Source organism: Monodelphis domestica, chromosome 1 (genome assembly GCF_027887165.1).
Source record: "Monodelphis domestica isolate mMonDom1 chromosome 1, mMonDom1.pri, whole genome shotgun sequence".
Classification (NCBI taxonomy): domain Eukaryota; kingdom Metazoa; phylum Chordata; class Mammalia; order Didelphimorphia; family Didelphidae; genus Monodelphis; species Monodelphis domestica.
In genome coordinates this window covers 20838002-20850995 of record NC_077227.1, presented here as the reverse complement: position 1 = coordinate 20850995, position 12994 = coordinate 20838002, and the positions used below count along the sequence as shown (strand labels likewise).

At 60.2% G+C, this 12994-nt stretch overlaps 1 protein-coding gene across 1 annotated transcript in view; it reads left to right on the top strand.

Moving 5' to 3' along the window:
* Positions 1-3709: 3709 nt before the first annotated feature.
* CCDC6 (coiled-coil domain containing 6) overlaps positions 3710-12994 on the top strand; it is a 39726-nt gene continuing 30441 nt past the window's right edge. Inside the window, exon 1 of the mRNA XM_056795788.1 lies at positions 3710-4349. Coding sequence (XP_056651766.1) covers positions 3957-4349 — 393 coding nt within the window. The 5' untranslated portion in view covers positions 3710-3956. The remainder of the gene's footprint in view (positions 4350-12994) is intronic.

The window sequence follows — 12994 nt, the reverse complement described above, 5'->3', positions numbered from 1 at the left end:
GAGGTTTCCTTCTCCCCTGTCCCCCCTCTCTCGGATCCCATCCAAGGGCACCCCTGTACCCTAGAAGTTCCTTGAGGGCAGGGACCTTCTCATTTAAAAAACAAAAAGGGTATCCCCAATGCCTAGCCTAACCTCCTTCACATAATAGCCTAGAAGCATAGATCTAAAGCTGGAAGGGACCTCAGAGGCCAGAGTCCAACTCTCTCATTTGACAGATGGGGAAACTGAGGCACAGAGCAGTGTGAAGTGACTTGGCCAGGATCACAAAATGAGGAAGTATTTTGAGGTGGAATTGGAACCCAGGGCTTCCTGACTCCAATTGAGTTTCCTCCACTGTACAGCATATTTACAGTCCTGGGACACAGTAGCAACTTGTTTATTGAACTGGGTATCAGTTACAAGTATAATCTGGTTTCCATCTAAGCCTGGGGCACACTGTGTGCTCCAGATTCCTGACTCTGGACTGGCAGAGAGACTGCCGAGTGTGCCATGACTCATCTCGGAGAATTGGTCCAAGAGCTTTAGAGAGGGAAGACTTGGCTCTAGAAGCGCCCCAGGGTCCCAGGCTCTCTTCAGGGAGTGTGGACCAGGCAGACCCCGAGGGAGGGAACGCCTGGATTTCCAGCTGGGTTTCTCTCTGTCTCCCATCCAAAGAGCACATTCACTCTGGTATATTCTGATGGGATCTCTGTTTGCTGTTTTGTTTAAATGAAAAAGTTTCAGTCTCTGTTTTGTGACACCTGCACTTGGTGGCAAGGAGTTCCGAGAAAGTGGGCGCTTCTTGGTATTTCTTTGCTGCCTTGAGAGTGATTAGGTGGGGAGCAGATGGAGAAAGGTCCAGGGTTCAAATTTGACCTCAGATACGTCCCAGCTGTGTGACCCTGGGCAAGTCACTTAACCCCAATTACTTAGCCTTTGATCACTCTTCTGCTTTGGGATTCAATGCTCTGTATTGATTTTAAGACAGAAGGTGAGGGTCTAAAGATTTTAAAAGAGTGACTCTAGGAGTTGGCGTTCTTGTTTGGAATGAGCAATAACAGCAGGGGTTGTGGGGATGGAAAGATAGAATTCCAGTTTACTACCCATTTCTGAGACCCAATAACCGTGTTTAGATTGTAGCCAGGCTCCCCCTAGACAGGAATCACAGTATTTCTTGTAGAGAGGTAGGAGAGATTCCAGAGAGAAATCCTTTAGGCAATCCATGTGGACATGCATTTCTGACATGGCAGCACACACCTTCCGTAGATCTATCCTATGAGAGAATAGAACTCTTCTCCAGGGAGGGACTTTGGGGTTTAATGTCCCCAGTGCTTGGCACGATGTCTAGCCCATAGGTGTTTAATAAATGTTTTTTTTTTAAATAAATGTGTTAAATAAATCTTACATATATATGTGTTTCATGTACTAGAATGAATTTAATGGTTAATATAATTTTATTTTAAAAAATATTTTTCCTTGGTGAAATGATTCATGTTCTCTCCCTCCCCTCTTCCTTCCTTCCTCCCTTCTGGAGTTGACAAGCAATTCCATTGGATCATACATGGATTACCACTCAAAATGTAAAAACTTAATTCATTAAAAAATATCCCCAGCACAGGCTCCTGCAAGGTTTGTTGAATTCAATATATATTTATTCATAAATGTTCCGTTGTCCACACGCACTCTCTGTAAATTTCCTGGGGACAGTGTGATGCCCAGGGATTAATCAACAAAGTCCCTACTGTGTGTCAGGAATGACATGCTTCTTGAATTGAACGCACAGTCAGATGTTACTATATAATCTGTAGTCAAAGAAAGCTCTTGAAAGTCAGGGCTCAATTCATTTCTGTCTTTGCCTTCCCAGTGCTGAGCATATACATGTCATTGTTGTTCAGTTGATCTCTTTGTGACTCTGTGGGTCCTTCTGGCTATGGGAGTTTCTACGCAGGTTTGTTGGAGTGGTTTGCCATTTCCTTTGGCAGTGGATTAAGTCATTGTAGAGGTTAAGTGACTTGCCCAGGACCACCCAGCTAGAAAGTGTCTGAGGCCAAATTGGAACTCAAATTTGAACACAAAGACTATATATACACACAGGCCCCAAACATCCATTGAACTAGGGGCCCCATAGTAGCACAGAATCCTTGTTCATGGGAATCCATCTCTTCCTGTACTACAGAGTGCTCTGAAAGGCAGTGTTGCCTAAAGGAGAGAGCTGACTTGAGAATCTAGAACAGCTGGGCTCCAGTTCCACCTGGGCCACATATTGGGTATAATGAGTAACCCAGAATGTTTCAGTGGCCCACATAATTTTCTTTCTTTCCTTCTCTCTCTTCTCCTCTTCTTTTTCTTCCTTCCCCCCTGGACTTCCCATCTCCAAGCCTGGTGCTCCCCCCACCGAGCCACCTAGGCATGTCGCCCCTGACAAATGGAACTTTCTTAGCCTCAGTTTCAGAAAATGACAGGGGGCTATACTCTGAGGATGTTCCTAACCAAGGCCTCTGTACTCTGCTGAGCTGTCTCATCAAAATCCCCCCAGTTAAACAGTGACATCCTTCAGGTAGAAAGTAAGCTTCTCAAGCCTGAGGAAATCAGTAGAGTACCCAGCAAACCGTAGGGGCTTAATACAAACTTAATTTAAAATCAAATTAGTATTAATTTAAAATTTAATATAAAATTAATGTTGAAATGCTTTCATATAAAATACACAAAATATTTACCAGAAGTAAATACAAAAAATGTACCCAAATGTGGATTAGCTCTTAGAAGGCAGCAATTGCTTCATTCCTGTTGTCTCTAGCCCAGAGTACAGTGTCTAGCACATTGTATTTGTTTACTAAAGGAGCAGGAGCCTGAGTGTGTTTGTGTGTATGCCCACATGCATCTATACACATATAGACAACACATAGACATACAATATGCACTTACACAAATACACACAAATACACATATGGTTTACACACATACTACACACATGCAGATATACACATGCAGTAGTACAATGGGTCTATATATGTCTGCACACATACACGCATATTATATATAGATCCATAGGAAAACATACATGATCATACATATACACATGGAAGGGTGTCTCAAAAGTCTTAACCTGGTTTTAAGCTATTAATAGCTGAAAACTGCACTGAAGACTTTTGGACATGGTGTCTACACTGGCACACACATACACATATACTTACATCTCCAGCTATTAAAACTGAAATCAGCACCAAGACTTTTGGGACAACATGTGCAGGGCAGAGGTAGACTGGTGCGGGGGTCAGATTCCTCTTGGGGACGATTTGATCCCACCTCTCTGCCTGCAGCAGGTCGGGCTCCAGCACTAGGCGAGTCCTTAATCCATTTTATTTATATTTATAAGCTCCCAGACATGTCTCTGTGTCTGTATGGATGCATGGATGCCGGACGTGTAGATTACAGTGTATTACACATGGGACTGGGAGGTGCTCGGGCCGGAGCTCCTCCTCCCTACCCCTCCCTTTCTTCTTCCCCTCTTCCCACTCACCCCTCCCTCTCTCCTCCCCACTCCTTCCCCTCCATAGCCCCTCCCCTTCCCCTCCCCTCTTCTCCCCCCGCCCTGCTGGGCAGGCGCGCGGGCACGCAGGCTGGGCCCCGCCTCCGGAGTCCCGGAGCGGCGGGGGCGGGGCGCGCCCGAGTGGGGCGTGCCCAGGGGCGTGCCCCGCCCCGGGGGGCGTGCCCGCGGCCGCTGTAGTTCTTCGCGAGCCCGGGCGAGGTCTCTGTTCGCAGGCCCCGCCGGTCCCGGGCCCGCGCGCTCCGCTTCGCTCTTCTCTTCTCTCTCGCTCGCTCCGCTCCGCTCTTTCTCCGAGCGTGCGCCCGGCTCCGACCCTAGCCCCGGTCCAGCCCGGCCCCGCCGCGTTCTCTCGTCCCCCGCGCCTTCCGCGGTACCCCGCCGCGCCCGGCCGCCCTCGCTCCCCGGTCCCGCCGCGCCCCCGCCGCGGGCCATGGCCGACAGCGCCAGCGAGAGCGACACGGACGGCGCGGGCGGGCCGGGGGGCGGCGGGCCCGGGGGCAGCGGGGGGCCCGGCGGGCCGGGGGGCGGCGGGCCCGGGGGCGCCGGACAGTCGTCGTGCTCCGGGGGCACGGGCGGCGGCAGTGGCGGCGGCGGAGCAGGCGGCGGCGGAGGAGGAGGAGGAGGCCCGGGCGGCGGTGGCGGCGGCGGCGGGAAGCCGGGCGGCATTGTCATCTCGCCGTTCCGCCTGGAGGAGCTCACCAACCGGCTGGCGTCGCTGCAGCAGGAGAACAAGGTGCTCAAGATCGAGCTGGAGACGTACAAGCTCAAGTGCAAGGCGCTGCAGGAGGAGAACCGCGACCTGCGCAAGGCCAGCGTCACCATCGTGAGTGCCCGGCCCGGCGGGGGGCACCAAGGAGCACCTGGGCGCGGGGGAGGGGGCACGGAGCCTCGGGCCGGGAAGAGGCGGAGCCCGCGTCCTCCGGGGGTGGGGTGGGGGGGAGAGGCCTGGGTCTGTCCTTTCCGGGAACTAGGATGGGCAGATCCCGAGCGGGTCTGTCTGTGTCTGTGGGTCCGTCCGGCGTGATGCCCGGAGGGCAGGCCCTGCGGGCCATCCCCCCGGGGTCGCAGACGGGGAAAGGGCCCCTTCTGCTGTCACGGGAGGCGTGTTCTGGCCCAGCTCGCCCGCCCCAGCGGCCGGGGACGCTGGCACCCTGAGCAGCGTGTCTAGGTGGGGGCTCGCTGGGAGGGCTGAGACAGCTGACCTCCCACCCCATTTCTCCAGGGCCCTCCCGGGGGAGCGAGGAGAGAGGGGCTGCAGGCGTTTTGGGCACACCGTGAAAGTGGCTTTTTTGTTTGTTCGCCCCTGGCATGCGGGAGGGCTTTGAGCGAAGTGCGGAGGGCTCGGGACCCCCTTCCGTGTGGCAGAGCCTGGCAGGGCTGGGGGGCAGCCAGGAGGGAAGCTGGCAGGGCGGCTGAGAGAGGGAGGAAGGAGAGGATCAGGCTCCCTTGCCATGGGGGCAGGAGGGCTGGGCACTCAGTTGGCAGGGAGGATGGAGCTGGCAAGATTGCCCAGGTTGGGGAAGAGAGGGAGAGAGGCAGGGAATTTGGGAAGGCGGAGTTTCCCAGCTGAGGGAGAAGGGGAAGAAAGAGGCCACAGATGGCCCTCCCTCCAGGAAGCCCTCCTTAGTCCCTCTTGGGTGACTCAGAGCCCCTGTGTGGCCCCCAGCTGGGGCTGGCCAGGAGGCTGAGGAGGGGGCTGGGCGCTGGGGACCATCTGTGCTCCGGCCACCTGGCCTCAGGAGCTCCCAGCCAGGGGATGAGCTTAAGTGTGTGCAGGAAGCCGCCGGATCCCAGGCTGAGGAGGGACAGCCATGGGAAGGGCTCTGTGTGCCTGCCAGGCTGGCCCGATCCCCCTCATTAACATGCAGAGTCCCATACAGGCGGCCCCATTCACAGCCGGCCAGAGGAATGTCTGTGTGTCCACCCCCCAGGCCGGGCAGCTCCCCGGAGCCGCCCAGGCCACAGGACCATCCTGGATGGCCAGTGAACCCAGGCTGGGAAGAGTGACTGGAAAAACCGTCAGGGAGGAGGACCTGGTGCCAGGAAAAAGCGAGTAGGAAAGATTTCTTTGGCCCTATTTGGTTTTTGGGGTGTGAGAGGCACTCCCTCCCCCCTCCCTCCGGCGCATGAGCAAAGCAGGCCGCGTTCCCAAGCTGTCAGAAATCAGACTTTTGACTCAAATGGCCTTCTGTGTGGCAGCCTAATTAGAAATGGCTAGTGAGGGAGGGGGCAGGCTGCCCTCTCAGAGCCCGGGAGAGCCGCGTCCGGCACGCCGACTGCCCGCCGGCCTGGGGCACGGACCGCTCGCGCCGGCCCAGAGTTTACGGAGAGCCTCAGGTGCCCCCGTGCCAGTCTCTCCTCAAGGACGGGCCTCCTGGTGGGGAGGAGCAGCCCCGATCAATGGAAGGCTCCACGCCTTGGAGAGTCACTGGGGTCAGGCAGAGGTTAATGGCTTGGCCCACAGGTCACACCACAGGAAGAGCCCAAGTCACAAGTGGGACCGGCCTTCCCTCCTCCGAGCTCGCCCGAAGGGGGCCCCTACTGCGTCCGCTCCCAGCCCAGCCTGCCTGCATGGCGTGACGGGAGCGGCTGGGCTTCCACGGGCAAGAAGCTGACTTGGGCTCTGCTTGGTGCCGACATCCAGGTGGCTGGTTCTGGGAATCCTCGGAGCAATGGAGAGAGTGCCTTATGGGAAGACAGAGTTAGGGAGCGGCAGGCTTGGGTTCGGGCTCCCACACGGCAAAAGCTTTCCAGACTTCTCCAAAGTTGCAGAATCTATATGGAGCAGAAGCGTGACTGGACAGATAAGCATTCGGACCCCTTCCCCAGGTTGCTGGGAGGAGCCAGGGAAGGGCCGGCCCAGAGGGGCCATCGGTGTCCCTTTGGGCATGTTGGGAGCCGGCCCAGAGGGGTGGTCGGTGCCGCCTCGGGCACGTCGGGAAGGGCCGGCCCAGAGGGGCCATCGGTGTCCCTTTGGGCATGTCGGGAGCCGGCCCAGAGGGGTCGTTGGTGCCACCTCGGGCACGCACGTTGGAAAGGGCCGGCCCAGAGGGGTGGTCGGTGCCCCTTTGGGCACGCACGTAGGGAAGGGCCGGCCCAGAGGGGTGGTCGGTGCCGCCTCGGGCACGTCGGGAGGGGCCGGCCCAGAGGGGTCGTTGGTGCCACCTCGGGCACGCACGTTGGAAAGGGCCGGCCCAGAGGGGTGGTCGGTGCCCCTTTGGGCACGCACGTAGGGAAGGGCCGGCCCAGAGGGGTGGTCGGTGCCCCTTTGGGCACGTCGGGAGCCGGCCCAGAGGGGTGAGCAGGGGAACGTGGGCGGTGTGTGGGCAGCCAGGGGAGGTGAGCCGGAAGCTCCTCTGAAGACTGGCCGGGCTGGGCTGCCGGAGTGGGGCAGAGGAAAGTCGGCGTGCTGTGGCCTCAGGAAAACGAGCTTTCCAGATAGCTTTGCGTGGGGGCTGGCAGTCATTCTGGGCCCGATGGGGCCTTCCGCCCGCTGTGTCGGGGGGGCCGGCGACTCCGGGGACTCGGATGCTTCCCTGGCCCTGACAGCGTTCTAGGTTCGCTGGGACCCTTGGGGGAGAGCCGTCTGGTAGCCGAGGGAGGAGTCTACAAACAGACTCCAGGTTGGCGGCGTTTGGCAGCAGAGGTTTGGTCTCCCAGGTACTTTGTGTGGCTAAAGGGACCCACACAAGGAAGGGCCGCAGGGAGCCTTAGAGGATGTCTTGTTCGACTTCTCCATAATGAGACCTCTGAGCTTTGAGGGGGAAGTGACTTGTCCAAGGTCTCACAAGGTGTGTCCTCAGGTCAGTGCCCTTCTGCCCATCTGTGTTGTCCATCTGCTTCCAGCCTGCGGAAAAGAACACTAGAAGCGTTGGGTCTGCCTGGGGGTGTTGGCGGGTGTGGAGGTGCTGAGGAGGGGGAGGCGCCGTAGATCCTGGAGGACCCCCTGAGGCAGCACCTTCTTGGACAGCCCAGACGGGGTATATGGCCTGTGCCGTGCCCCATGGCCAACAAGGGACACGCTGGCTCATTGCCAATGGATCTTTCCTCCCACCGTTTATCCCACAGGGGCCTCGGGGGCAGTTGGGCGGTTCAGCGGCGAGAGCCGGGCAGACTTGGGTTCCAGTGTGGCCTCAGCTGTTTCCTCGCTGTGGGACCCTGGACAAGTCACCCCCGGGCCCAGCCCTGGTGCTCTTCTGCTTGGGGGTCATCCCGGGTATCGGCTCTAAGACAGACGGTGTCTAGTTGGTCGTCTTCCCTCTTGGCTGGCCCCCTCGCTCTCCCCTCCCCGGTAGGAGGAGCAGGCACAGGACGAGGACCACCGATTTAGGGCTCCGGCCAGCGGCCCGAGTCAGGCCAGGGCAGGACCGGCACCGGAGCCGCCGACTCCTGGCCCGCGTTTTCTCGGACGCTTGTGGCTTTCCTGTTGCTTTGAAGGGAAGACGCGCGCGTCGTCGCCGTTCCCATCCCTCAGCTCTCCTTCTCGTGCTCTTCCGGGCCAGCGGAGTGAGAACGTGGCCGTGGTGTATTTGGGGAGAGCATCGGGGGATCCGTGCCACTTCCCCGTCCCCCTGGGGGTTCCCGGGTCCATTTCGGGGCCCCTGCGATGCCCCCCCGCGGCCTCCCTTCTTGACCCTTTTCAGAGGGCTCAGCACCGCCGGGAGCTGCTCCACCTGCCCGGCTCTCCTGTCAGGCTCTGATGAGGCGGTCCTCAGGCACCGGCCTGTGAATAAGGTCCGCGTTTGGCTGGTCAGAGTCTTTCCGGGGGCCGGCCAGTGCTCGGGGCTGCTGGTGAGAGCTGCGGCGGAAGGGCTGAGCCCGGGTGCCTGGGACAGGCTCCGATCGGGGTTGCGGCGCGGGTCCTCCAGGACGGCCCGCAGCCTCTTCTGGGGGACGAGTGGCAGCGGAGGCCTCCTTAGATGACTGAGAGCCGGCTGCAGGCCCGAGTTCGGCTGCTGCCACTTTCTGTGGGACCCGGGCAGCTTCTGAACTGGACCAGGCCTCCTTCTGGAGCAGGGCCGGGAAGGTTCTGGAGCGCCCGGGCAGCCTATGGACCCAGCTCGGGAGCCTTTTTTAAACCCTTCAGAATCAGTCCTGTGGATTGGGCTGGGCCATGGGCTGAAGTGGCTGGCCCAGGGTCCCCCAGCTAGGGAACGTTTGGGCTCCATTTGAACCCAGGACCTCCCGTCTCTGGGCCTGGCGCCCAAACCCCCAAGTCACCTAGCGACTGCCCAGGAGGTACAGGATTAGAAACACCTCGAACCTCCCTGTGGGCTCGGGGTCCCTGTTTTGGGGTCTGAAGGGTCTCCAGCCGCAGGAGCTCCTCAGCACCCCGAGAAGCGCCTCGGCTCGTCCATCCCTGCTGGGCCGGGACCGGAGCGCCGTTCCTTGTGCCTCGGTGCCTCGGCTTTAGCTTCGTTCCATGTGTCCCGAGTCATAGTGAGGGGAGCGCCGGGGGACCCAGGAGCCGCTTCTGCGCCCCGGAATGTCCTTCTCTGAAGGTTTCCTTTAGACAAAACCAAGTAGGGGCGCTTGGTTCCCTCGGGGCCACCCGTGGGGTCCACACACAGTCCCAGAGTCGCTCGCGCCAGAGGGAGAAGGCGTCTGCGCCCCGTTAGGGCCGGAGGATCGTTTTCCTTGTTCTGGATTGCCGCTGCCAGAGACCGGCTTCTGAATTCCTGGCCGGGTGACCCTGGGCAGGTCACTCCTCCTGTAAAGGGAGCCGGAGAGGGAAGCGGCCGCGCACTCTGATAGGGTCACGGGGCAGCCGCAGGGCCAGCCGCCCAGCACGATGGCCTCTCCAGCGGGGCAGAGGGAGCCCCGGCCGTGGGGCCACGGAGAGCCCCTTCTGAAGGGCCGGAGATGCCGCGGCGGGAGCCCCCGAAGGGACAGGAGACCCTGAGAAGAGCCGGCTGGAGGCGCTTCCTTCCACACAGTTGGGCATTGGGGGGCTTGGTGGAAGCTGCGGACAAGCTGTGGGGGCCGGTGGGGGCCGGAGGAAGTTTAGAAGCTCCATGGCCCGTGACGAGCCGGCCAGCCGTGTAGACCCTCTGGGACCCAGAGGGACGAATTCAGGCCCCCCAGGATATCTGTGCATGCAGAGACCAGGAAGGGAGTCGAGCCTCCGTCCTGGGGAGCCTCCCCAAGAGGGGATCCGGGCCTTCCACTGCTGCACGGAGGTTCTCCATAGCCAGCCGGGGCGGGGAGGGGGGACTTCAGAGGGCTTCTAGGAAGTCCGGCAGCCCCTGGGCAGGTATCAGTCAGGCGAGGGGGCCTCCGGGGTCCCTCCTCACTGGGGAGGCTTTGATCCCCCTCAAGGGTGCTTCTTCTCTGGGCATGGAGGGGGGCGTCTCTAGCTCGGCCCCCCATCACTGCCTTTGGCTGGATGACCGGGATACATTGTATCCTTTGGGGGGCTGACCCCACCCCCCCGCCCCTGGGCTCCGCCGTCCGGTTACCTAGTTGGGGCCGGGCAGCCCAACACGTTACAGGGGCCCACAAGGCCCCCCTGGGAGCCTCTGGAACTCGGAGCCTTGGCCGCCACAGGGGCTCGATGCTCTCACACCTTCCCTGGGGGCTCCTCCCCTGTCCCAGGTGCCTCGGTCGTGGCTGGTCCCCAGCACGCAGGTGGGGCTTCCCCTGACCTTGGGGATCAATGGACTGCGCCAGCCCCTGAGGCCGGAGGGAAGGGAAGGCAGAGGGGGCCGGGCAGCACCCCGACAATGCTCCATGGAGACGGCTCGGCCCTTAGGGATTCGGGGTGGTGTCTGTGCTTGGGACCCCCTGGCTGGGGGAGGCCCTTTTGGCCCCTGCTTTGTAGGAGCACCTGGGGGGCCACCAGGGCTCCCACTGTGGGATTTCTGAGTTGTTAAGGGGTAGGAGAGAGGGAGACAGACAGACAGACAGAGAGAGCATCAGGAGGGGGGCTTGAGAGGGCCACTTTGGTTTTCCTTCGGTCAACGTGGGTCCTCCTCAGAGGGAGTTTGGATGAAGCTGGACAGCCGAGCGTGCGCGGGGTCCGGCTGGGGCGCTCTCTGTAGTCCTGGCAGAGGTGTCGCCACTCTCCCTGCTCGTTGCTCTCCTGGCACCCCTTCGTGGTCGCTGAGGGCCGCCCGGTGCCTTTTGGCCTCGTTCCTCTTTCTGTCTTTGGTACCAGGGAGGCCCCGGACGTTCCTCCAGCCCAGCCTCCCCGACTCTGCGTCCCCTGTAGGTGCCGTCAGGCCTTCCGCAGAGCCTGGCTCCTGGCAGGGTTCAAGCTCAGACCCCTCCGCCTCCGGGGGCCACGTTTCCAGCTCCTGCCAGGCTTCTCTCTCTCACTTGGTCTGGTCCATCCACTTCCCATCTCCAGGTTTCTGTCCAGGCTCTCGCAGGCTGGAACGACGTCCCTCCCCCCGAGCCGCTGGTGTTTCCTGGGTCCTGCCCTCGGCCTGTATTTCAGGACACGTTTCTGATCCACGGAGGCACCGAGGGAGGCGTCTGCTTCTCACTCCTGGCGTGGAGGCTCCTCGCAGCGGGCAGGCGGCCTCTGGCTCTCTGGAGGTTCGGACCTCGGGCCCTTCTGCCTTCCCCCTCGGAGGAGGCTCGTTGTCGGCAGAATTGAGGAGACGGGGCTGCCGGCGCCCCGAGAGAAGCGCAGACGAGCCAGACTCGGAACATGGCCGCGACACCCCCAACCACATTCTCAGTTTTCTTTCATCGGGACTCTGTCACGCCGGAGACGGACCTAAATTTGTAGCCACAAAACCGCTTGTGGAGTCACGACAAGCTGTGTTGGCTTCCCTCGGGGCTTATTTTGTTTTTGGTCCAGACTTGGGATGCCGCTCTGTCGCGGGGAGACTCCCAGCCTGCACAGCGGCGGCCACTTTTCCATCACTCGGAGCCTTAGAGGACGGCCGCCGTGTGCTGAGGGCTGACATCCTCTGGCCGGCTCCTGCCCCAGGCCCCTCCCTTCTCGGCCCACTCAGGGCCTCATTGATCCTAATCAAGCCCTGTGGGCGTTTGGTGCCCCACGGTGCCCGGCTCACGGTGCCCGGCTCACGGGACCCAGCACAAGGGACTTGGCACCCAGTGCGTGCTCTGGGAGGGCCGCAGCCCGGCTTGTCCTCTCTTAGTTATTAATGTGTCTTGGCTCAGAGGTGCTCGCTGCCTGCTGTCAGGGGCTGCTCTCTCTTCCAGGACTCTGGGTGCCACAGCTGGCCAGCCTCGGAGAAGAGCTGACCTTTCTGAGGCGCCGGGGCCACGGGCTGGGGCTCGTGATCCTGTTTACCCAGGTGCGGCCCCACTTGAATTTCATCGGCCGGCTAGCGTCTACCTGATCCTGGTGGCTCCTCTGGGAGCCCGTTAGAGCTGCTCCCCAGAGAGGACAGCCCCAGGTCAGTGATGGCCTCAGGTTCAGGGGAGAGAGAGCAGCCCCCTGCTCTCGCCGCAGGGCCTTTACGCCCTCTCACTGGGCTGTGTTGGCTTCAAATCCAATAAAGAGGGCAGCTAGGAGTAGAGAGAGCCGGGCCTAGAGACATTGGAGGTCCTGGGTTCCAATTTGGCCCCCGAGAAGTCCCCTAACCCCCAGTGCCTCGCTATGGAACCCGACGGCGTATGGGTGGAAGATCAGGGTTTGTGCCCCCAAACAGCTCATTCAGACCACGGGGACACCTAGAATTGGCCTTATGGTGGACATCAGAACCTGAGAATTGGAGGGGAGCTCAGCGGTCATCTGGGCCAGGCCCTCGGAGAGGGAGGGATGCGTCCTCGGTCACTCAGGAGCTGGACACGGCCCTGCGTACTCTGGCCGGACCATGTGGCTTTCCCAGCTTTGGTCCAGAAGCGGCTTAGAATCTGAACCCCAGCGGACCAAGAAGGGGGGTCAGGTTGGACTCAGGCAGACCCTCGGTTGGGCTACTCCGTGGGCAGTGGGGTTCCGGTGGGGATCTAGGGAGGGCTGTGTGAGCGCCGCCCTGGGCAGGCTTGGATTCTCGGTGCGGAGCAGAGCTGGCACATTCTCCAGATGCCAGGCAGCTCGCTGGGCAGGCTTTCCAGGGGCAGCTGGCGGCCTCCTCCCTGCCCTAGAAAAGCTCCAGCTAAGCTCTGAGCCACCCACCTTGACGTTCCCCTCGGGGAGACACACGTACTTTGGGGATTGGGTATGACAACGATTGATCCGGCTCAGAGGAGATCATAACCCTCCCGGCACCCCCCGAGGACACCGAAGTGCCTGCTGGGGATTGGCCTGGGTACGGGACATGCTTTCTGCAGACCTGCTCGATGCCCGCTCTGTCCTGGGCATTTAGGAAGCCCTACCCGTGTACGAATCACTGGGCCAAAGGGCCCTGCCCCTGGGGAGCTGACATGGAAACACGCATGTACATATGAGGCACATGTGTGTGTGGAGTAGATAGAAGACGCTGGCTGGGGAAGGGGCCCCCCAGAAAGGTTTGAACTCAGAAGGAGGCCAAGGAGCTCATTCTCTCGTCC